The sequence below is a fragment of the Protopterus annectens genome, chromosome 8.part0, assembly GCF_019279795.1.
Source record: "Protopterus annectens isolate FY-2018-M chromosome 8.part0, PAN1.0, whole genome shotgun sequence".
Lineage (NCBI taxonomy): Eukaryota > Metazoa > Chordata > Ceratodontiformes > Protopteridae > Protopterus > Protopterus annectens.
The window spans coordinates 1,339,299,620-1,339,326,161 of NC_056741.1; the positions used below are offsets into that span (position 1 = coordinate 1,339,299,620).

The 26,542-nt window shown below is 35.6% G+C and overlaps 1 protein-coding gene across 1 annotated transcript in view; it reads right to left on the reverse strand.

The window, feature by feature from the left end:
• LOC122808479 (platelet endothelial cell adhesion molecule-like) overlaps positions 1-26,542 on the reverse strand; it is a 458,604-nt gene that overhangs the window by 126,649 nt on the left and 305,413 nt on the right. Inside the window, exons 4-5 of the mRNA XM_044079436.1 lie at positions 17,965-18,258; positions 8,679-8,966 (exon numbers count right to left, since the gene is read on the reverse strand). Of these exons, the coding sequence (XP_043935371.1) occupies positions 8,679-8,966; positions 17,965-18,258 (582 nt within the window). The remainder of the gene's footprint in view (positions 1-8,678; positions 8,967-17,964; positions 18,259-26,542) is intronic.

Here is a 26,542-nt window from a genome sequence, read left to right on the forward strand (position 1 = left end):
GCATAAAATTATTTATGTGGCATGCATAAAATGAACACGAAAGGTGATATGAGGAGATAACATGCCTCAGAGTCATTGTATAAGGATAGAGAGATTATATACTTATGATAGCCAATAAAAATTAGTTGATTCTCTATCAGAGTTCTCATCTAACCAAAATATGATTATATCTAGATGCTGTCCTTTCAGGGCTGTAGAACTCTTGGGATATCATTCTGCAGTCTGACAGCCCACATATAGAGGATTATGATCAGTTCTGTGATCATAACCAAGCTGTTATGTGTTCGACACATAGATGTCAAGAAATTTGCCTCAAGAGTGGAGTGAAGTAATGCTTGAGAGATGATTCTAGACATCCATGTTGTGAACACATAACAACTGAGTTATAACTGAAAAGACCCAGTCATAAGTATTTGTAGTGTATGAAGCTTTATCTGTTTTATCTACTACCAGTTACAGAAAAAAATGTGAAGTGCAGTATAGCTTGGAATTTTGTAAAATAGTGTTGCCACACAGAGACAAGGAATAAACAAAGTGTCCCTCTAATGAATGAGGAGCTTTAAAAGCTGTTAGACACTTCACTTTGCTTAAACATAGCTAGTGTGTGGCAAAGGGGGCAGCATCTCCCACTGCAAGGTGTTAGGGGCATTTTCACAGCATTTGATACCACTGATCTTTGAATACTGATTGAACATTTCATACCTACGACACTTACATCCTGAGTCCTTGGCTGTGTTACCTCTTATCTTTTGAATTAAAACCAGACAGCAGTAAAAATCCATATTTGTTTAAGTTACCCTTAACATGCTGAATTCTACAAGGATCAGTTTTCTGTTTGCATCATATATACTTCCATCGAGAGATACGATTCATAAAAGCATTCTTAATCTATTTCCTCTTTTGTACATTGCACCAATGAAACTGCTGTTAATTTTAAGCAAACAGTCTAATATTTCTTGGCTTTCAGCAGACATCATAATACTTAGTTGCCATCACACACTGACAGCCATTTAAGTATCAAGGACATAATTTTGGCTGCTTAAATACATTATGTGAATGTTTGCAACTCCAGGCATGGGCCAATCTGCATCTATTCAAAGCTTCCGATCTTTGAGCTTGACTGTTTGCACCCCCCCCCCCCCTTCACACTGTCATTGCTATAACTTTGATATAATAGATATTTGTCAGGGGTAAAAGGGTTGCTGTAAATACAGGAAATTCTACCCAGGAAAAAAATCCTAACATTGATGGGCAGTGTATGAGAACATGATAGATAGAGAGGTACAGCTATTTGTGAGTATGAAAAACTGGTCCCAGTATCATATTTTCTTAAAACTTCTAACAGTACTTCACACTGCCTGACAACACTATTTCTGACAACAGTATATCAAACACTATTGACAGTTAACCAGAGGGAGAATTTATATGTTGTTTGCAAGTTGAAAAACAACTACTGTTGATAAATAAAAATTCTCCCCAAGGAAAGAAATGTTAACATCACTGGGCTGTGTCTAAGAAACTGGTTGCTGATTGTAATGCATCAGACAGCACTGCTACCCAACAGAGGCACAGCTGATTGCTGAATTAAAGAAACTCTGATCTGCTTGACTTGGTGTCTTTCCTTTTTGCATTTCCTTTTCAGATTTCCAGGCAGAGAGCCAAGACCACTGCCTAACAAAGTTTGCAGACAACTGCAAATTGGGTGTTGCTGTCAAGCCACCCTCTGTCACCCAAACCTTCCTAAATGACTTCTTCCTATTAAACTCCTTGTGTTCAGACTGGAAATGTAAACAAAAAAAAAACAGCTGCTACATTTTATGCCACATACAGAATGCTAAATAGCATTAGTTCAAACTGCAAATGTAATACTGGAATTCATTTTTGTAAATGTAAAGTAAATGTAGTTTGGATAGTGGCTTAATTTGGATTTCCACAAAAATTGGTTAATCTTTAATGAAAACAATGATGTATTGGGTATGGGGGGAGAAAAAAATGTGGTTTATAAATGAGACAATTCATTTAAAAAATTTTTAGAAAAAGGGATTGTTATGATCCCCAAGAAATGTGGGGACAAGCAAGTAAAGGGTATATATAAGTGTGGTCAGTGCCAACAGTGTCCCTACATTTTGCTGAAAAATGTTATTAAAGTTAGAGGGGAAATTATTACTACAAGAGGCTGTTTTACTTGCAGTTTGAGAATGGTGATGTATTTGGCTCAATGTAAATCATGCCCTGCATTTTATGTAGGAAAAACCAGAAGAAAACTAAGGGAGCGATCTATGAACAACATTATGAAATTTGTAAAAATAAAACTACTAATGCTTTATATGAGCATATAGAGAAAGTGAACATAGCTTTGAGATTTTTCTATTAGAACAGGTAGTGTGTGGTCCACGGGGAATGAATGTGTAACATTTAGAAAGTTGTGAGCTTAAGTGGCAGTTAAAGTCGGATGCAACTAGCTTCCCGGAGTTAAACAAAACATGTTCCATTAATTCTATTTTAAAATTAAAACATAATGGAATATAATTTAGGAAGAAATTGGCTAAGTTATGAGTTGGTTTACTATTTAGAGGAATTTAATTGTTTAAGATTTCTGATCGGGATAATTTTAACATATGTTTTTAGTACAAAATATAAAAGTGGGTTGTGTTTATTGGTTTTAATATTCTGATGAAGTTCCTTTGGGAAGAAAGAAAGTGCTTAACATTTTAATAAAATTAATTTATATCGACCGTAAATTGTTGATTTGTATGCCATAGCAAGTTTTTTGGAGTTAGTACGGTACTTGCCTGGTCACTGGTTTGTTTCATGTCCGTGATGTCTTCTGTTACTGTGGACAGTGCTGAATTTGACAATATTCCTTTGGGCAGCTGGGATTATTGCAAGGCTGTGGGAGACCTTATGTTATTACTGCAACAATTAATTCAACTACTAGCGGTTTTGCATGTCAACTTCAGTACCCATTCACATGGTTCAAACATTGGTAGAGTTTTTTGTACCTGTGATTCTTTGGGATTACCGTTTACATAACCTATACCAGATATTTCTAAAATTCAGAACTGTGTTCAACATAATGTTAGTTATGTTGGTACTAGTGACTAGTTCATCAATTGGATGTAGAACTGGTTTGATTTTGGAACAAACAGAAACAGAGACAATTATGGGACTGTGAACACTCAGCTATCTGAATTTGAGAAAAAAAACTGTCTAAATATAAAAGATTACAATTGGAGAACAGTTATTTGACTAGATGTGCGGAGTGGAATCAAATCCCAAAAGGGCTCAGACTTTGGAAGCACCCTAACGGGTTGGTTGAAGGTTTTGATTTCACTGGGAACTTTTTGGACTTTTTGACAGGACTGGGTGTGAGATCATGTGGTTGATTGTTAAGTATAATCGTTTGCAGATGGATAATTTGTTGGGTGAGATAGATTCGTTAAACACATCTATTTGTGGCAATTTACTTTTTGAAAACTATTCAACTAAATATCAGAGTATTTTGCTTGGTACTGACAAGACCTACAAACTTATTTTGCAGCAAAAGATTTCCAAATTAAAGAGAAACACTGATGATTATGCTATGAGGAGTGTATAGCCAGATCTGCCTCTTATTCATGTTAATGTAAATAATGAAGTCAGCAATCATACAATTGAGAACGTAGCAGATATAACGTGGCATAATCCTCAAATAGTGGCTGCTATTGAGCCCTCCCTTGGGGAACTGGAATTGAGGAGGCCCAAATGTATTATGAATAAGAGGTACAACTCGAAGGCAGTGAACCAAAATTACAGCATGAATGAGGATGCTTATTTGAAGCAGGGTGCTAGCCTGAAGAGGAAGAATTACAGGAAATGAGTTTATCGTTGGCCCCATGGGTTGGGGAATATTGCAATGACTTGGTAAAGATTGTTGTTAATGACACGAAGAATTTTAAAGTGTACAACTATTCCTTAAGGGACTTAGGCAGTGCCCATGTGAATGTTTTATCCACAGGGTTGACTTTTGTTCTGACCAGATCAAATGTGGCCAGTGTTTTGATTGATTTGAAACTGTATGTTAGAAACTTGAATTTATCACTCTGGCTTAATGCAGTCAGTGTGATTCTACCAAGCATAGGTCCATGTAGGCCTAGTATTTTCAACCCTCTTTTGCATCATATATTGCATATGTTTGAAAAGTTAAGTGAGTTAGATATCAGATATATTTTGAATAGACCAAGTCATTGTAAGTTTCATAATATAGCTAGATTTGATTTTGAATTGTTGAATGAAACCTGCAGTGAAGGTAGTTTGAGAGTTATGAAAATGGATAAGGGGAGAGGGTTGGTTATTATGAACAAAGAAGATTACTCTAACCATATGAGCACCTTACTTATGGAGGACACCTATGAGGAGGTGTCTCATAATATTTATATGTTCAGTGATAGGCTGGTTTTACCATCTATTTTTGGTATTCCCAAAATATATACGTCTTTTGATAACCCACCCTTAAGGAATATTGTGGGTGCAACTAGGTCCAAAACCTATTTCATTGCTAAATATTTGGATGCTATTTTAAAGGACAGCTTGGAGAAATTAAAATATATTTGTAGAGATTCCTGGAAGTTTTTGAGCAGGATGAGTGAAGTAACTTTTAATTTGGAAGCAGTGTTCTTAACTATAGGCATGAAAGATTCATATTCAGTTATCCCTCCTGGGATTGGGTTGGAATGGTTTGGGTAATGTGTTAGTGCTTGCACATCTTTGTTCTCTGGTAAAATTAATGTAGTGGCATCACTCATGAAGATGGTTTTAAAACACAATTTTATTTACTTTGACAGACAATTATTTAGACAAAAAACTGGTGTAGCAATGGAGCGGCGTGTTACCCCATTTTTGTTAATTTTGTTAATGGCCCATTGGAAAACTATATGCCTGATGTATCAGGAATTTAGAGACTCCTGGTCCTTATATACAGATTTCTGGATGATATTTTTATACTGTGGATTGATACACATGACAGATTAGATGATTTCATTGGGTATATTAACAATATTGTTGATATTTTAAAATTTACCCACAACCTGAATAAGGATATAATAGTATATTTAGACACAGAGATTAAAAAAGATTATAAAAATAAAAACATTGGTCTAGTGTATACATAGGAAACTGACCTTCTCAAATTATTTTCTGCATTATAATAGCTGGCACCCTAAACACCAAAAAAAAAAACTTTAGTTACAGGGCAACTAGTTCAATTAGCCAGGATAATTTCTGAATTGGAAGTATTTTATAAGGAATGTAATATATTATTTGATATGCTTTGTAAAAATGGCTATCCACTGGATTTTGTTAATGGACTAAAGGATGAAGTGGTAGTCAAGAGAGGGAACAGATTTTATGTACCATTAATTGTTGGAATCAGGGGAGTGAATGATGCAGGTATAAAAAAACTACTATCAAAATTCAAGTGTGATCATAATAAGGTTTTATTACTACATTTACTTTGGATAGTGGTTTAATTTTGGATGTTCACAAAAACTGGTCAGTCTTTAATGAAAGCAGTGATGTAACGGGCAGAGTGGGAGAAAACCATGTGTGGTTTATAAGAGAAACAAGTCATTTAAAAATTATTTAGAAAAAGGGAATGCTATTATCCCCAAGAAATGAGGGAACAAACAAACAAACTGTATGTATAAGTGTGGTCGGTGTCAGCACTGCCCTTCATTTTGTTTAAAAATATTATCAAAGTTAGAGGGGAAATTATTAATACAAGAGGTAGTTTTACCTGAAATTCAAGAATGGTGGCTTATTTGATTCAATATAAATTATGCCCTGCATTTTATGTGGGGAAAAAACAGTAGGAAATTAAGGAAGCATGTCTATGAACACCTTTACAAAGTTCATAAAAATAAGAGTATTAATGCTTTATATAAGCATTTAGAGAAAGGGAGCGAACATAGTTTTGATTTTTTTTTTTGGATTAGAACAGGTAGTGTGTGATCCATGGTGAATGATTGTTGAAGAACATTTAGAAAGTTGTGAGCTTAAATGGTAGTTAAAGTTGGATGCAGCTAGTTTCTCAGGGTTAAATAAAACATGTTCCATTAATTCTATTTTGAAATTAAAATATTATGGAATATAATTAAGGAAGAGATTGGATAAGTTATGAGTTGGTTTAGTATTTAGATCAATTTAAAGGAGTACCACACCCACAGACTAAAAAAAAAATGTTTATTTCAGAATGGTTTGTTTTTTTTCTATATTTTGACACAACTCTGGGACTATTAACAGGTTTTTAAATATTTTTATATGTAATTTCTGAGTCTGACCACATGGGGTCTGGCATCTTGAAGTAATTCTGATTTGTTTAATCTGCCTGTAGGCATCCCACAATACAGTGCTTGTCTGTAAAAAAAATATATCACACAGGCCTCTTTATTCCTTAAGCTCCTGTCACTGCATTGATTTTATATGCATACACTGCTGCCTTTCAGTCAGTTAGTTTTAAGTAACATTTCATGCCATTCAATGACTACTTAAAACACAAACAGTGCATATTTTCAAAGTGCTTTTAACTGCTGCTTCTTTTTAGAATGGCTAAATTGCAGTCAGTTGTGCAGCCTGAATTATACTAGCTTGACTCATCTCCCATCCCCCTTCACACCTAACTTCCCCGTGAAAAGTGCTAAGGGTAATTTGAGGTGTTACCTGCTGTGATTGACAGCTCACAGCAGGAGACTTGACTCACATGCTTCTTCCTTGTTCTAGTCTTTATTTTCTGTATGGAGAGGGGAAGGACCAGAGAGCTGTGACATCATAGCATGGCTGGATTTTTAGGACAACTGTGGCGATGTCAGCTTGGGGAGGGAATTGGCCAGAAAACTACCTGTATTCACTGGCCTTAATGACATCAATGCATTGGAGACTGCAGCAAGCTTTTCCAGGGTGGGATAAAAGTTTTTTTTAAATGTTGTATTATTTATTCATAGCAGGGACAGTAAATATGTAGAAAAAGGACAGAAATGTTGAGCATTTAATAACAGAATCCCATTGCTGTCCTTTAATTGTTTAAGAATTCTGATTGGGCTAATTTTAACATGTGATATTAGTACAAGATATTTAAAAGTGGGTTGTGTTTATTGGTTTTAGTGCTCTGATGAAGTTCCATTGCAAGGAATGAAAGTGCTTAACATTTCAGTTTTTATCTATTGGAAAATCATTGATTTGTCCACCATAGCAAGTTTTTTTGTTTTTTTTTTAATAAGGTCCATGATGACTCTGTCCATGGCCTTGCAGTTGAGGCTAGTCAAGCTTATGGGCCTATAACTCCCAGGGTCGGTTGATGGTCCCCCTTTGTGCAGAGGGATTACGGTTGCTGTCCTCCGTTTCACCAGAACATAGCCAGTTCACAGGTTGTGGTTAAACAGGGATTCAAGAGGGTCTTCTAGTTCATGTTCTAAGTTGTTATAAAGGCAACCTGGAATGTTGTCTGGTCCCATTGATGCCTTGTTTTTGGCCTTGGAGAGCACCAAGATGACCTGCTCTCTTGAGATAACAGGCTGAGGAATGGTGGCAGGTATACTTTGAGGGATAATTAGGGGGGCCAGGGGGTGAATTTTGCTCCAAATCTGTGAACTAGCAGATTGGCTATTACCTCCGGTTGAGTATGGGTGGTGCCATCCACAACCAGTTAAGCACATAGCTGGATATTCCCTTTTAGGTTTCAGTCAGGTACTTAAAGAATGCCTTGTGATTATCCTTAGCTAGGGAGGATATTTTTCTTTGTAACTAGCTTTGGAAGACTAAACAAGATTTCTAATTTGTTTGTTTAAGTTACAGATGGATTTCTTTCTCTGTTGAGCTAGTTCCCTCTTGTTCTGGGACATTAGTTTCTTTCTGTTGTTATATAGCCTGTTTATACTAGGGGTCCACCAGGATGTCTTGTTTTTTCGGCAAGACCTGGTTTTATTCTAGTCAGTTACAGCCAATTCTTTACAACTGCGTGAATAGTTATACAGGGCATTGGTGTACATAGGAAAGTAACATACACTGCCTCTCAGATGCAAGTATCCTAACATTTAGTGTCTTTCCAGCCTGAAATACTCTGAGAGGCAGTCGTAGTATCTAATGAGTTAAATAAGGTCATTGTTCTGTTATGTGTGTATTTAACTGCACATTTGAGTTTGGATGCCTTGGTGTTCTTAAATGACTACTGCCTCTAGTCAATTAGTCATTTCTGTTCCTTCTCTGGAATATCAGTTTGTGCTCACAGGAAAGCAAAACCTAGAGCAGAAAACAGAATATTCTTTTTTCACTTTACCCAGATTATATTTAAGCCCAGAATGCTTCACTTCAGTATGCATTCCCAATATATTTCTAAAATTCCAATACAGGACACCACAAAATGTTTCTGTCTAACTAACACATCCTCCTCTACTTCGGAAACCTCCGCTGGAACCATGAATGCCAGAATGAATACAACACTCAAGTAATTTTCCCTGTAGCTTATAGTAATCGGACCTTGGATATATCAGCTTTGGAGTAAAACTTTAGATTTTGCACTGGGAGCAAAGTTTGCAGTGATCCTACAATTTGCTGATGTTTATTCAAATGATATCAACATTCAATAAAATGTTTAAAACATATCTGTCACTTTCTGAGTTACAAATAAAAATCAAGCAGTAACTTACCATCCACAAAAATAAAATCTTCCCTGTACTGCATTACTCCATTAATTCTCACTTTACATTTATAATGTCCTTTGTCAGTAACAAAGGCATTCTTTGAAAAAGTCCTTCCATACAGCTTTCCAATTCTGATACTGGAAGTATTATGTAACAGTACATTATCTTTTGTAATATCTATTTCTGGCTTTGCTTCTAATAAATTCCATGTGAGTGCGCAAGTCATATTAAAGGAATCTCCTTCATTAAGTCGATTAGAAGGGAATACCTCCAGGGTGAAATTGGAAATTGGATCTGGAAAGAGAATTTACCATATTAGTAAATGATAGCTGGTATAGTATTACCTTATAGTATATACAGTAGTGCAGAGCTCACGTTAAATTAAAAAAGAACTGACTGTTAAATCATGCAAAACAAAGGTTATAACATGTTCAGAAACTGTTTAAGATAACACATAACTTTAAACAGACTTTAGTTGCATTTTGACTTCTGGAACAAAACTAACAAGGCTATGGAACATACTAACGCTGAACAAATACACAGCGGTATAAATGATCTTATGTCCCTGAATACATACTGATTCATCTTTATAAACGGAATCTCATGCCTGCCAAACCTGAATAACTTCTCTGAAAGGGTTACTGAGGCCATGGATAAGGGACATACAGTCCCATTGCTTATATGGACCATGACAATGCCATTATCCATAATGCTGGGATTATTGACGAACTTTCCCAACCCATCATTAATCTACAAATGGTAGTTGGATTTCTGACAGAACCCATACCATCAAGGTTGGAGTATTTGCTCTAGGCAGTAAACTATCACCAGTGGTGTCCCGCAGTGCTCTGTCCTGGGTCCCCTCCTCTTTAATAGATATTTTTGTGACATAAAAGCTGATAACAAGGGATCATGGCTGACTAAGACTGCTGATGATTACACACTGGGGTAGATATTAAATTTAATTCTAACATTTAAGTTTTCTAGCAAGCTCTGGAGTGCAAATGTGCTTGGCATATTAATCTTGGCCTTACCTTTGATGTCAAGAAATACAGTACAATTTCCCTTGGTAAATCTAGCATCACTACTGCTTACTGCATAGGCAACATTCCACTTAAATTTGACACAGTCATCAGGAACTTAGGTATGTTTGTTGATAACAGACTCTTCTTTAATCAACAAATCTCTGCGGTGGTTAGAAGATCCTTCTACCTTGTATAGCTTATCCTTCAAGGTTATGTCTTCAAAGCTCAAAGAAATTGCAGTCCCACTTTATTCATCCTTTATTAGGCACATTATTATATACAATACACCCTTCAGCATCTACCTCAACAAACACTTAAACCAGACTGAGAGACTGACTTTCCTCATCTAAAGGATCTCAGGGCTTAGTACCCTTAACTACTCTAGTAGACTAAGAGCTCTGTCTCTGCTTAGCGACATACAGAGTGCTGAGGTATGATTTCTGCTTACCTTTCTGTCCTATGAATATATTAGAACTCTGAACTCCTACACCTAAACACAACCAGAGGTGAAGCAAACACCCATTCTGTAGACCTAAACCTATACTACCACATCAGCTTGGAGACAAATACCTAACCTAATGTATTTCCTGTTTCTGAAATAGGCTGCCATTACCTACCAAGTGGAATAATTCCATACCAATGTTTAAAAACAGTCATTTGGAATATGTGGAGAAAATCTACTTAATGGGGACATTGTCAGTCTCTCCCATCATTATTGGGTGATGTGGCTGAGTTTCTCAATCACCTTCTTTTACCATTTGCTTAGCAAGAACCTATGAATCTATGAACCATATTTAGAGGGCAGTAAAACACCATAAACCATATTTAAAAGATGAACATGCAAATTTCTACTCTAGCAAGCTAAAATTCTTAAGAATAAAAGCAGTATTATGCCCCCATATTCAGTAAATTACCTTATAGTCCTTCTCCATTGTTAAAAGTAATAAAGTATGACTGAATGACATCAGGGGCAGAACACTACAAGAAATGTGCACAATATCAAACCTGCAGTGTTACAGTAGGAAAGAAAAGTTATGACAAGTAAAGAAAATATGAACATAACTGTGCTTCCTTCAATCTGAAACCACAAAACTAAGGTCCAATCAATTCAGTCAAATAGTTATATAAAGAATGCATATATGTAAAGGATGGAATCTACTCTTCAATTAAAAGCCACAGTTCTATTTAATAAAGGTATAACTTAAGCCTGTGGGCAAAACAGATACATCAACAAGGATTCTTGCTTGAAGACTTGGGAATGCAACATAAACATTTAATAAATGTATATATCAAGCAAAATCACAAACAATGTACATATATAAATCTGTCTGGTTTAAGAGCAAACAAGGATTCAGGCAAAATCTGAGAAGCTTTTATAGATTTTAAATGGTATTTCTGATTATGGTATATAAATATCAATGAAGTAGCGAATGCTTCTGAAATTTAATTATCTTTTTAATTATGAGCTGACAGTAAGATGATACTCTCAGTCTGTGAGAATGGTATGCTGTAAAAGAATGCCCAACTCAAGTTTAATTTTGCACCTGCACGATTAACAATGTCTTTACTTTTTAAAAAATACCAGCAACTTCGTGAAGCTCAGCAAGAACCAAAAAAGCATAAACTCTCACTAATAGAGTGGTGTCCAGAAATAAAAATGTCCCAGATTAAAATCAATACGAAACTTTATCCAAAAGTTAAGTGCTTTCATCTCTGTAGTCAGAGACTTCTTCAGAACAAAACAGCCATTTAAATTCATGCTTTTATAACCTAATTAGCCATCATATGACTAATCACCTCTCCAATAAAACCATGTATTTCACTATTTTCCCATTTTTAAAATGTCAGTAAAAACTTTCTTTCACTGTGCAACAGTAATTAAATCTGTGACACTTAATATGTGCATAGTTTTTATAATTATTGAGGCATTCTTCACCCTAATAAGAAGACTTCAAATAACATACATTTAAACAAAACATTAAAAACGGTTTGTACTATAAAAATGTTTACTGTAGTCCTTGTTCTTTTTTGTTATTAGAAATACTATACTCATATTATTTCATGAACACAGGAAGCAGAAATATAACAGTAGACAAAAAATAAATAGTCTTACGTGTTGAAGAGTGAGTTTCAACCTTCCCAACAATTTTTTTACCCCTTCTTATGAATATCTAAATCTGTAGGGATCTCTTTCTTAACACTGGTTTCAAATTGATATGTTCATTTAACCCTGGTAGGGTAGCCATGTTTAATCTAAGCTGCCAATAAAATTCTTTCAGGGCAAGGTCATTTTCCCAACACCCTCCCCTTGGATTCTTCCTAACTATCTCTATAATCCCAAATTAAATTTCCCACTGAAATTACAGCAAGTGGTATGCTTGTAAAGGGCATTGTTGGAATTTTTATGTTGAATTGCATTTAATGTTCATATATACATTTCCTAAAACATCTTTCTGTTTTCCCTATATAAAACTGTGAACATATTTCAATGTACACTAAGCCCATACTACCACAGTTACCATTAGATCATTTAACTAGTTGTGGGGGTTGACTTACAATGGTGGAACACAGGCATTTAATCTCAGTTGCCATAAAATCTCTTTACGTTCTATCAAATCAGCACATTGTCCATGCATGGTTGGTACTGATACTATATCCATGGGTTTGGGGGTGTGGTCCATGGGCTGATTTGATAGAACATAAGGAGACTTTATGGCAGCTGAAGTTAAATGCCTGTGTTCCACTGGGTCTTAATGAACAGATTTATATACCTAGCATTTTAAGACTTAATTCATACAAAGTATAAACAAGGTTTTATATTTTTAATTCATAAGGTCAGGTTTATTCACATACTTAGGGTTTTAATTACAATCCAGATATGTATAGTATTTATTTAAGAACATATAAAGATTATTTTATAATTACTAAGTTTTCTTTGAGTTGATTGTTATTTAATTGTTGAATATTTCTTATTGGCATAGTAAGCCATGTGATCACAAGGAGGGAAGTTTAAATTGCTGTGTTATGTTGGTTTGATTTGATTCTGAAGAAGTTTGTGAATTAACTTGACAAAAGCGCTTAATCTATATTTATTTTTAATAACTATTATTTTTACTGGAGTGGCTGTGCTTTTTATGCACTTTGGTGGTTTTCAAGAGCTACATATGAGACATTCCAGAAGTACACTGGCAAAACAGAACTTTCCCAAATCACAGCCTTTCACATCCTGAACAAGTTCCTGACTGTCATGTCAGTGTCTCCTGACTGTCATGTGTCATGAAATTGAAAACTGCATAAAGTTCCTGTCAATATCAGTTAAATAACACACAGTTAAGAAAGAGATGAATGAGGGGGCACAACAACCCTGCCCACTATGGACCATAGTTTGTACCACATCACCGTAAAGTCACCATCTTTATAGAAGGTGACAGGTATCTCATCCTGAAGGAGTGGCATAATGTCAGCAGCTAGACCATATATGCAGCAGATATATTGATCCTATAGATCAAAACATCATTTCCTGGCAGTGTGCATGATAGCTTTACATGGAAAACCTGTGCCCTACAGCACATATTTATCATGTATGACATCCTGAAGTGACATCCAAAAAAGAAAACTGTATATATGTGTTGGACAGAGCAAAGAAAAGAACAACAGAACTGGTCCTTAACTCTATGTTTTAAAGCATGCAACAGTTAATCCCTGCAGCAAGTGGCAATGACATCCATTCTCCATCCTCTATTGCTTGCACAGGAATCATACAACTTAACACATGGACAGAGTGGGAACATGATGAAGTGATTGTCTAAGTGGTTGAAATTTTGATTTATGTGTCTGGATATGTGGGGGTATTCTGCAGTGCACACCCAAGAAAAGCCCAGATGATCTTCAGTGCTGCACAAAATGATAATAACCATGCATGGTGATTTTCCAGTCTCAGGAGTGAGAGACTGACCCAAAGAACCATAGATAACTGAACATGACAAGCAAGGAATACATGGGGACCAGAATACATGGTACAGCAAGAGGGATCTCAATGAGTTTGGAAGAAGACCTACTGATCAAACACTGCAGATGATTATTAGACTATACTAGCATATCTATAGGTATATCTGTACAGTTAAGGGTAAAGCATACATCCTGTACCTGTACATGTCCTGATCCCCTGCCTGAATGGTTGTTATCAGTTTTCTCTCCCTAATGTATTTGGGCCTTATTCACCAACATGTGATGGGCTGAGATGACTGCTCTCTCCAGATTTCCTACCACTGCAAACATTGTCCACAGAGAACTTCTGCAGCCCTGTGTTCCCCAGTCCATGTAACTTAGAATACTTGTGTTGTTTGGTCATCACAGGAGGGTGCTGTGTCTAGTGCTGTGGTTGGTATTCTCATTGTATGATCATGGAACACCCTCACTGATGATGTACAACCACATGTCTACATGTGTATATTGGAACGTTCCTACAGTCAGTACTAGTGTTTGGCATCACCACTACTTATGCCCATGATACAGATGCTAAAAGGAAACTATGACATATATGTAAACTTGAAAACATCAGCACTGTACGCATAGCACCATGACACACTAAAACATGTATATTGGACTCTGCTTCTGGAGTGCTGATGTCAGTGGCACGTATGTATACATACTCCATGCACAGATACATTGCCATTGTTGAAAGGCATGCGTGCACATGCAACATAACAAGCTTGTCATCAATGGATAACACTGCAGATGTTTCTTGTCTAGGTGGGCATGGAAATCTTATCAATGGAAAGGAACATACATGCAAAACAGGATTTGAACATTTGGGGACATGGCAGTTAACACCCTTCTGTGTATGAGAAAGTGTATCAGTGTAAATTTCACTGCTTGAAGCAAAGGATTTGGAGACATGGCTATCTAAGGACATGAGAAAAAATTCAGTGACTGTCAGTAGTTATTTTGGGGAACATTCATTTGTTGTTTGCATGTAGTCTCTACATCATTGACCTGTCACTGTGCTTGGTCACACATGTTCATGACATGGTACTGGTAGGCCTCAGTTATGTAGCCATAGCCAACTACCATATTTACCCATTGAACAGGACCTTACTGAGAATGTTGTTATGTAGAGGTTCTGTTATGCCTTACCTTATTAATAAACCTCATTTGAATGCTATGGAATCACATTTTCCAGTTTGCATCAGCAAATCAGAGGTCACTGCAAAGCTCATATGTTCTATCTTTAACAGTTTTGCAGGGATTCACAGCAGGGATGAGGGGTACAGGATGTGGTTGTGTGTCCAACATGAACAGCATACCTTGTGTGTGGTGGCCTATCCGTTTATAACAGGTGTCAGAGCACCATCATTTTATTCTGCTTTGGTGATCATTTTGTACTGAGGTCTGGACATGCTCACCTGAACAGTTACAGGTCTACAGAAGCATCTGGAATGCTGAGTGCCTCCAGATAGCTGGGTGCCAGTGTGAGATGAGCAAGAGGCACAGATAATGCTTGTCTCATTTCAACTCTACAGGGATTATGTATCTAGACATTATTCTGGGGTTTGGATATTAGTGGACTGGATGTCCACTGGTGGTGCATAATGAGAGGTACAAACACCCAAGTACTGAGTACCCACAATATTTATTTTAAAGGCTGGGTCAGACAGTACATCCTCCAGGGAGTTCTGTGATGGGAACTCATGGACACTCATCAAGGAGGTGTCACTTTCTTTTTCATACTCTTTGCCTCCACTGTCTGTCAACCATTATCTACCTCCTGGCCAATCACTCCTTTCATTTGAGATTTGATCTGGATAGGACATTATTTAGATATCCATTGGGGTGGTTCAATGGGTTTTCTGCCTACCCCTACATTCCACACCGCCCTGCAGCTTATGAAGCTGGAGTGGGACATGCAACAGATTGTCCACACTGGTCACTTCCATAAAGGATGTTGCCACCAAACAGCCACACCACTTCCTCCAGCACAGGACATGGAGCCTGCAATCTTCACCAGAGATATAAAACTTCTTTATAAGCTCCTTGAGCACCTGCTGCCCTCCCTACTCACAAATTAGATGAAACAGGATCTGCCTCTTCACTCCTTTCCCTCCCTGCTTAGCTGCTACAGTGCCAGGGTCACTAAATGAACCCTGGTCCCCTGGGTCACACTAAGGGCTCTACCCCTGTGAGACATGGAGTGACTGCCCAGGAGGTGTCATCACTGACAAGGGACTTCTTCATTATATAGCTCTCCCTTTTCAGGAATGGACTGGCAGCAGCTGTTGTTTTGGTTTTCCCTGGCTACCACATCTAACACATTTGTTGAAACTTGGTCAAGAAAGGCTGTGCAAACTATGTTTGCAACTTTGCAACTCACTGCTTTTACCAAGTGCTTTTCAACACAATGTGCACAGAGTGATTTGAATGAATACGAGAAGTGTCTGTTGCTAAAAGTCCATTTTGCATAACAATATCAGTATTATCAAGTTGTCATAGTGACATGAGAAAAATACAGCTGTCACAAAGCTTAGCTAGCATACGGACTGGGCCTGGCATAGCTTTCTAAACTATTACAAGCATATTGCAATTTTATCAATAGGATGTTTCCAGCTTCCTTTATGAAGATTTTATTCATATGGAGTTAAGCCCCAAAGATATAGTGATACCAAGTTAGTCTAGCTTGCTCTGAAAATTACTTTAGCAACAGCACACTACTGTAAGTGGGAAAGTGTTGTTAAATGCTAATGAAAATATAAAAGCATGTTACTTAAGTGATAAGCCTGGATATAGTACTATTTTCCAAACCAAGATTCATTAATAGAGTATTTTGTTACACAAAGTCAGTTGAAAACTGGTCAGATGAAAACAGAAGTACATTTTAACAAAATCATAAACACAAACACTGTGTTCACCTCCATATTTCTATTTAGGGACTATTCCCACCACGCCACCTACTTTATATCCTAACTTCATTGTTACATTTAACATTGAAGTAAGTATATTACAACAATTGGCAACGTTATTATTTCTTTGTTGGAATGCTGCACAGCTACATGACACAGCAAACAATAACAAAATGAAACCATGTCTGCAGTGTGTACACACACCAGTGGTACAATGATTTATAAATAAAGTACCAGCACTTATCCTCACAATGATAAGCGCCTGTCACAAAAGACAGTAATTCTATACGACAGTATATGAATGCCACAGTGCAGATTCCAACATATATTAAAGAACTCTTTGCTATGTATATTTTAGCTCAGAGTGAGAGCAAAGTGATTCAAAACATAACATAATGGAAGGACTCAGAAGAAAACAAGAATGTCAAATTAATAAAAGATGATTATAAAAGATTTTAATTCAATCTTTAATCCAATGTGCTTAGCCAAAATATATTCATCAAATTCCACTCGTACAAATGTGATTATGCATAAGGATCTATGCAAATAAATGTCAGCCTGATATGATTTAAATAATTGCTAAACACAGTGTTCAGCACAATCAATGCTTGTCTATTATAGTGGGTGGGTCATCCATAAAGAGTTACATGAATGAAAAAAAGGCTAAAGTTGTTATATTTTCTCATATGGTTGCACTCCCCTAAGAAACAATTACATGAACATTTGGATCAGGATTGTCCGGGTGCACAATAATGTAGAGAGAGATATCTAACCTGATATGTGTTATCATTGGCCTATTTGTCTCTGCCATTATAAGCTTTCGAGTAGTAAAGTTTCCTTGCAGTAAGTGTGCATTTGGAAAAAATTCTAGACTTTTTTTTAGAATTCCACTCAGTTTCTTCATTCCCTCTAGACTTTCAAAATGGTCAATTTTTTTTTATTTTTAGCAAACTAAAAAAAACAGTCAGCAGTACATTGCTATACAATTCATACAACTGGACACATGCAGGTTTATACCAGGTGTGGTGATCCTTTCCCTCTGTCTTACTGGCTATTTTCTTCTAATTTAAGTGTTTTGTTGACTAACATGCAGAATTATGCCTACAACTGATATTAGTATGTCAGTTAACTACCTGATATTTCTTGCACTGCTACAGTCATCCCTCTAAGAGATAAAATGTAAATATTTATTTAATACAAATCGTATAGGGAAGAATATATACAGCCATATTTACTAAGACTATGGACTGAAGAGAAAAAAGAAATGCACGCATTAAGCTAACTATAAAAGCAATGTTGAGTAAACATAATTATCAGTTTTCTTATTCTGAAATGAGAAAGAAATAAAATACCTTGTGAAATTGTACTTACCCACCACTTCAATGTCCATTTTGTCACTGAAAGACTGGTCATTTGTATTCCAGGATGTTTTACCAGTTACAGCACAGCAGACATTATTTTGCTTAATGTTTTGAATAGTATGGTTATATACAAGATAATTGCCATTTTCTGCAACTCCTTCATGTGTTTGATATTTCTGATTGTTGATGAAGAAGAGGAACTTCATGGGAGGAATTTCTTTAGGTGCTTCACAGTGAAGAGAAACAGTGCCACCTACAACCACGTGCTTAGGTGATACTTTGAGAACTGGCTTGGTCCAATTTCCTGTATAAACAAATACATAGACATACATTAAATATTTGGCTAATATCATGTATTCTTGTCTCAGATATTGCATTTCATAGGCCATAATCTGATTATATTTCATTAACTTGTGATGATGAGCATGAAAGGTACAATAATTATTTGGTTTGTATTTTTTATATTAATTGTATTTATTTTATCTCTATGTCCTAATTGTTTGCATTTTTATATTCATTGTCTGCGTCATGATTGTTTCTCTGAAGCTTTTCTTCCTGGGTTTCCACTGAAAAGGGGTTTTATGACAGCTGGACAGGCCAATAACAACAACAACCACCACAAAAAAATCCTTGTACACTATGCAACATCCAATCATCCCATTAACTTATTCTCAGAAATGGAATACATGGCAGATCTATTACCAATTGTTCTAAGAAAAATATTGGATGATGTATAAGAAATTCCCAGGTCAGAAGTATAAAATAAAACATCAGCAAATTGCCAAAATGTTTGGGAAAAAATTAGAAAGCAAAAGTTATACTATGAAATGAAACTAGCTACACATTTTAAAAGCAATAATAAAACTTTTTTCAAGGTTGTACACTAGTTTTGAGATTGTTGTTCAGGCAACATTGAGCTGCAGGTGGATAAAAACTATGTTGGAGGAAAACAGTAGTGCTGTCGGTATTTTGTACAACTATTTATTTGATTTAATGACACCTAATTTTAATAGAGGAACTAAGATTATTCCCACTGGCATGAATGAATGCCCCCATATCTCAAAACAGGCAGTTATAGGTGCTAGTAAAGTAATTAGAAGCAATGCAGCAGCTGGTCCAGATTCATTTGCTGGGTATTTACTTTTAAAGACACTTCTGAAAATGGTAAATTGCCTTACCCATCTTTTTCAGTCTACTCTGAGAGGTAGTTCTTGAAATTAGAAAGAAAACTACTGTTATTCCAATTCCAAGGGACAACAATCATGACACTGCCTTTAACTTTTGTCCAACCAGTTTAACAAGCCCCTAATAGGGAAAGTATTTGCTAGAACATGATTATCCTCATTTTCCATTGTCACTAGACAATAATATGATATCTCCCACGTAGGATAATTCCTGGCAGCTCATGTTTGAACAATTTATTTGAGTTTTACACACAATTTGTTGATTCATTTGAACAAAATATCCTTGTTGGTGTAATTTATTCTGATTTATTGAAGAGTTTTGACTCTATGCCTCATTGTAAAATTCTTAAATTTATGAAGAGATTGAAGCTTGAGAAATGTATTACATCTTGTGCTGCAAATTGTCAGCATGCTGGAATACACAGGGTTAAGATCGTGGATCAATATTTAGAAAACTAAGAGCATCAAAATCCATCAGAGTTCTGTTTGGGGCCATTTCTATTTAGCTTACTCATGTCTACCTCTACTACTTCTAGCTATGTGGCGATAAGTAAGTATGCTGATAACACAGGACTGGATGGTAATAAGAAATGCCTTTGATCATTACGTATTGCAGAATTACACTGACCAACTTTGTGGCTAGTCTGTGAACAATAGCGTATAGTTTAATACCAAGAGATGGAGTGTTTTACATTACGGAGTAGATAGCCATATTTATCCCTTCACCACTGACCATGAATTTATATAAGAGGTAATCATTGTCAACGACTCAGGATAACAGTGAACCTTTATTAATCACATGAATACTATTCTGTGCAAATGCTATGGGATTATGAGAGATATACTGAGTCCTATAAAAAGCAAAGATAGAAATGTGATGATTCCTTTATATAATGTCCTTTTCAAGCCACTTACAGATTATGGTGGAGGTGGATGCATTTCAATAAAACCTACATCCATCCATCCATCTATCCACAGCCCCTTTTTGCCATTTTAACACATGAAGTTGGGGTGTCACATCAACAGTGACAATCATCTGCAGTCAAGGTTCACACCAGCAGGTGGCTAGTCACGCCACTGTTGGTTTTCTATACTACACACTTGCACGCACACTCACACCTATTAAGAGTGTCCAATCCCCCTACTGCATAACTTTGGAATGTGGAATTAAACAGAAAATGAATACTAATACAAATCCTGTTATTCTACCAACTTTCTAAGTTTATAAGAGTGATATTTAAAATATTGTCCTCCTATTATTTTAGTCTTTGTCCAGGTTTCTTGAGCTAAGAGGTTGTGATGTATTGGGCCGCTGGCCTAAGAAACTCCAAGCAGCAAGCTGGTACATTGGGTCAGCCATCTATCTGCTTACACGTGAAATGGTCTGTAGAAACCAGAGTCTCCAGTCTAACCTAAGAAAATGGATACAAATACTTTGAACATAATATGTTTTTTGAATCAAGGTGCTGTTTCTTGCCAAGCAAAAGCTGTTATTTCTGTGGCAGAGATGGTTTCATTCACTAAATACTGTAACACATTAGTGGTATAAACTTCTGAATTTTCAGGAACTGCAATATTAAAGCAGAGAAGCCTCGCTGCTGTCTTCTATAAACTTCCACTGTGAATGCTTCCATGCATCTTTGGCTTGATCTGAATAAGTTATGCATAAAAAAACTTTAATTTTGTTCCCCTCATATTTGAGTAAGAATAGTTTGAGAGGTGTATGCTTTGTTTTATTCTGTTTATTTAGCTTTGCTTGTTAAGCAGTTAAGCTAATTCTTTACCAGGGTTTCTTTCCAGGGCCCACCCGAGACCTAGAGCACCTGCATGGGAAACTTAGTAAGACATGAAATAATCTAGCAGACATTCACAAGGCAAGTTATAATTTTGTTGTGGTATGACATATACGGATAGGATCAAGGTGTTAAATTTACATTCGATTTCATATAGATTGTGGATTAGAAATGACATACTCATTTTCAAGTGTCTTAATACTGATATTATGTCATCAGGCTGTTGTCCTCCTTTTTTGATCATTATGTTAACACCAAAAGTAGGAATCTTTTAATAGAATTGCCCATTGTATTTTTGTTATAAAAAAAAAATAAAAACACTAGTTTTCTCTATGGGGCAAGTAGTCTAGAGTATGATGACACAGAATTCCACATTCTATCTCCAGCCTATATTTAAGTTTAATTTAGATAGACTCTGTTGGAGACTCTGTATAAAGCATGTGTTTTCTATTTAAGTTGCAAACTCCCTGGTAGCTTCTTATGAGGCCTTGAGTTAGCCATAAATACTACACTTAACACTAAGCACTGCATACGCCAAATTAAGTCTACAGAAAGTACCAAAATGTATTAGGAAAAAGTGAATAAATTCTATGTATTACTAAACATTAAAGTCTGGGGGCATAATTAGTTATTTCACATAAGAAATAGTCTTAAGACTATCAATAAAAGGACAGATGAACAGTCATATTGGACATGAAAGAAGTGATGTAGAAATTCCAAATTAAGGTGAGATTTAATTATACTCTTAACTACATTTAACTAGTTATGAAAAGTTTCTCATGTATCCGAAGAATGGATTAGGCCATATGCTATTCACATTTGTAAAAGACAACTGCACTAACCTACACTAAATTTCTGGCCAGTATATAACTAGTTTATTTATTTTATTTATTATTAATTTGACAATTGTTAACCGGGTTAGTCTGACTGGGCAATAAACCCTTTTTCAGCAGAAACACGAGGAGAAAAGCTCCAATTACATAGAATAAAAAACAATCATATACAAATATAGAGTGTAGCAATCACTAACAATAATGAACTCCTATGGAATAACAACAGTAAACAGGTTTCTAAACAAAAACCTTCAACAGTTACATACACAACAGATAGTTGGAGTGCAGTTAACAATTGGCAACAATAACAGGATTAAAAGATGCAATGTTTTAACATTTGTCAAGAAGCAGTTTTTAGATATTTACGTAGATTATCTGGGTCTGCTTTAGAACAATGAAAACACAAAATGTCGAGCGCTCACATGAGCAAAAAATCAGGAATTTGATATTGATTTTTTGGGATTGCAGTACAGTGAAGATCGGAATATTTGCCCTTTCCTCACTGTAGTGTGATCTCAGAGTAGGAATATATATTTAGCAGGGGCTGTGAGGGGCACAGCCCTCCACAATAGCGATTTTGAGTTCCTGATTATTCGCTCATGTGAGCGTTCGATTGTTTGATTTTTCATTGTTCTGACATAGACCCGATTGTCTGTAGGAAGAAAGAAAAGATATTAGGGCATAAGGGGTTTGATCTCAGAGTTACGAATTATCAAGGAATCACATATAAAGGAAGAAATATTTAAAAGCATAGAAGCTGATAGGCATCGGACCCAAACAATAAGCTGTTGATGAGAAAGTCATGTCACTTACATGAATGTAAAAAAGTCTTTTAATTACGTAAAAAAACTAAGCTGTAAATAAAAAAGAAGTATGGGGTAGACGCAGGCTATAACAGTACACCTAGATTGCTGCAATGCCTTTAACACAGAAATGCAAGTAGGTTACTAAATAATTTAATCTAGGAGTGAGTTCCTATTGAGACATGAGTAAAATATTGAATGAAAAACAAAATACTGAATATGCTATTAAACATGCTCCATTCAGAAGAAACAATATTAATAATAATTAACCACAGGATTTATTACTAGGATTGGTTCTTTTCAAAATCTTTATAAGACTCATATCAGAGGTAGTAGAATAAAACTATATCTTTGCATAAAACATAAACTTCTTGAACTAGGTGAAGCTCTATGTGAACAAGCTGAACTAGTCCCAGTTTGGAAAAGGTAGACTGCAGGCAACTTGAAAAATAGGGGTTCCTATCAGATAGTCAAACTTCTGCAAGTTCAAACCTCATATGGTCGAGACCATAAGTTCGAATTTGCAGAAGTTTGAGCATTTCAACGGAAATCTCTGTAAGGGGATGTTTCCGTTTTGTTCAATGTGGTGCAATCTCGGAGTTGGTATATTTAAGTAGCGGGGGGTATGGGGCTGTAGGGGGCTTGCCCCCCTGCTTACAACAGTTTATTTTATTTTCTTTTGTTTTTTGTTTTTTTTTGTTTTTTATTGACAGTTGAAGTTTTTTAACTTCAAACAGGATGGTTCGGACATTCCATGTTCAAAGTTATTAAACTTCAACTACGTAATATAGACCCAAAAAAAAGCATTATTTCACTCAGAGAACTATGGGCATCTGGAGCACATCTTAGGAGATGTTCTAAGTGCTAGACTAATGTGAAAATCCAATATTTTATATATTGGGCAATTCAGCTGATATAGTATAAATTATTTGCTAATTAATAAGTGCTTCTAGTTTATTTGGTGAAAAGAAAATCCAGAAAGTGGCATGGTGTAAGTGTAAGTTTGATTATTAGATTTCTGATACTCCTTGAAGGCTATAACCTTATGTTGCTGTTTTGTACTTCTAATATATATATCAAGATTAACTTAAAACACTGAAACAAATTATGAGATAGAGAGATCACATTTATCCAAAATATATAAAATAATTAAGAAGTATGACGTGTATCAATGGCAACTATTTCGATTATGATCTCGATCTCCAAATAATCTATTCATCTTTAACTACAATAGTTAAAAATGAGTGGATTATCTTGAAAAAAATGCATCACTTTTAATCTGGAAATTATTCTTTTGGAAATTTCTACATAGATGTTTATCACTCCACATAGTATTATCATTTTAAACAATAAGGAAGGTAATGGTTATTGGACGTGTAAGTCTTTAACTAAAGCAGATTAGCAGCATATGATTTATTATTGCAAAGGTCTGCAGCTTTGTGGTCTGATTAATTTATATTAACTAAACATTTGATGTTGTTAAGTGCTTCATTTGCTAGTCATTTGCCCATGTCTCAATTCCCATTTCTCAGGAACTTATTAACAATTGCTAGAGAATGACTTATAAGAAGTGGAGCATGAAAATATAACTAATTTACAAAATTTATAAATATTGCCACTGTTGGGTGTCAAAAATGTCTACTATTAAGATAAAAACAAACAATATAACCACAGAATATAATTACTGGCTAAAATTGTACTCATTAATGGAGAAATGTTGGCCTATGTTCCATGATCAGTTTATACTGTTTGGCTGTTTAATGAATCTTAGTAATTGATACATTAAGAACCAATGTAGATACTAGTGTAAGTTATTTATTTTATTCTTACAAAAATTTCTATAAAAAGATTATTAAAAAGATTATTTTGAAGGAAGTCAATGAGTGACTTCCTTCTGATTTTTAAGGCTTAACTTATTCCATCACCTGGAAGGTGTTATATAATGTAATTATTGCCTTTTTTCTTTTACTGATTTTTTTTTTAGTATTAAATTCCAGGATTTGGTGATAGTTCTCCCAGCTGTATATGCAAGCATAGACTTTAAAGCCAAATTAAACTAAACATTGCTGTGTAGTCTGAGAAGAGTTCAATTCTAAGTAACCTGTAACTAAATGAATATAAAGCAACTATTGAAGTCTTTCCAATCAGCTTAAAGGAAAACTACTTTAGAACAAAAAAAATCTATTTTTTCACTCTGTCTTTGATTTTAAGCTATTTTAACACCTCAAAATCACCCTTACTGCTTCTTATAGAGTTTTGATATGTTTTCTGCAAAATAGCTACAGATGGGGCTTGACAATGTGATCTTGTTTTTCTTCAAGCCTTTCTCTTTCCCATAATCCATTTCAAGCCTGCTTTGTATGAGTCATGCCAGACACAAAGAAGTATTGGTGTATTCCCATGCCATTGACATATAACATGATTAGTGTCAGTCACTGTCATCTTGCATACTTCTGTAAAAGGACTGCTTCATTTATTCATTGAATGGCCCTCATTTGTGTGTGTCTCAGAGCTTGTTTTACATTATACTAAGGAGTTATACAGCTGCAAACAAAAAAGTAGCTAAATTGTAGGCCTTTGTTCAAAGCATCTTTTTTGTAGTCCAAGATGAATCACGACAGCCCCCCCCCCCCTCACACTTTTCCCTCAGGTGTCAAAACTGTCAGTACTATGTGGGATCTTTGCAGTTTCATGTATAAATGACAGCTGCTAATGGAAAAGAAAGCATCTGAAAGTAATTCTCTTCCCCAGTGCAAGCAGTGGAAAGATTTTTATTTTCATTTATTCACTTATTTGTATAGATAGATAAAGTACTTCAGATTTCACTTTCCTAACATTTTAATGAAAGAGCACATTGCACATGTAAGCTAAACAAAATTCAGCTGTATATCATGGTTGCCATCAATTGTTACATTTCCATTGTTGTCTAGAAAATGCACTCCATTTGAGTAAGGACTGACTCACAGTCAGTGGAAGAGGTCTCTTATCAATATGATATGAACCATCCTCTGGAAGGATTTCACAATAAAGCATAAAAGATCTTCTTATAAACAGTATCAGTGCACCTAGTTGCTAGGATTGCCACCTGTCTCACTTCCAGCAGAGAAGTTCTGATTTGGACAGTTATGTCCTATTGTGTTGGGAGGGCATGAAAATGGTAAATGTGTTGATACTTTGTAAGAATTACAGGAAAAAGTATTTTCTGACTTCTTTAAATGTCACAGACATCTTTGATATTACACTTAAGTCATCTTAAAATGTAAAGTAGTCTAAACAACAGACATTCAAAGCTTAAAGCTTAGCATTTCAATGCTATGATGCTGCTTATGTAAATTTGTCAAAGGTGGTGACAACTCCCTTTGAACCATTGACTGATCTAACTGCTCTGTTTTGCTATGAAAGGCATGGCTACATTGGAAGCAGCTGTGAATCAGTTTAAGTTATCTTCCTCTCTGCAATAAAGATAGTGGAAAATAGTTTCACACCTTTCTTTTTTATATCAGCTGCTGGGCTCCTGACATCAGCAGGACTCTGTATAAAATTGTCAGCAGTACCTCAGAGGGTAAACTACAGATTTCTGTATCTGTGGTATGTCATACAGATGTGGGCAAATTCCTCTACAAATTATGTGAGAAGTTAAGCTTAAAAAAGTGGATGGTCTTTCCTGTCCTTTGATTCTAAGGCAAGGAAATAAAAGTTTTATGAAGTATAAGCAAATTTCCTGTACCTACACAATACTGGAACCATATTGCAGAGAGAAAAGCAACCTAAGAGTTGAGTTAAGCTGTTGGAGAAGGTGGAGTTTTACTTTAAGTTTTTCAACTCTGTGATTTTCTACTAAGGAATCAACTGTTTCAGGTGGCTTGCTTAAATGTTAGATTGTGCAGCACTATATTTAATAATAGGTGTGGTATTTGATTATACTGTGAAATAGTAATCAATTTAGATTGAGTAGATATGCTTTTTTAAATTATT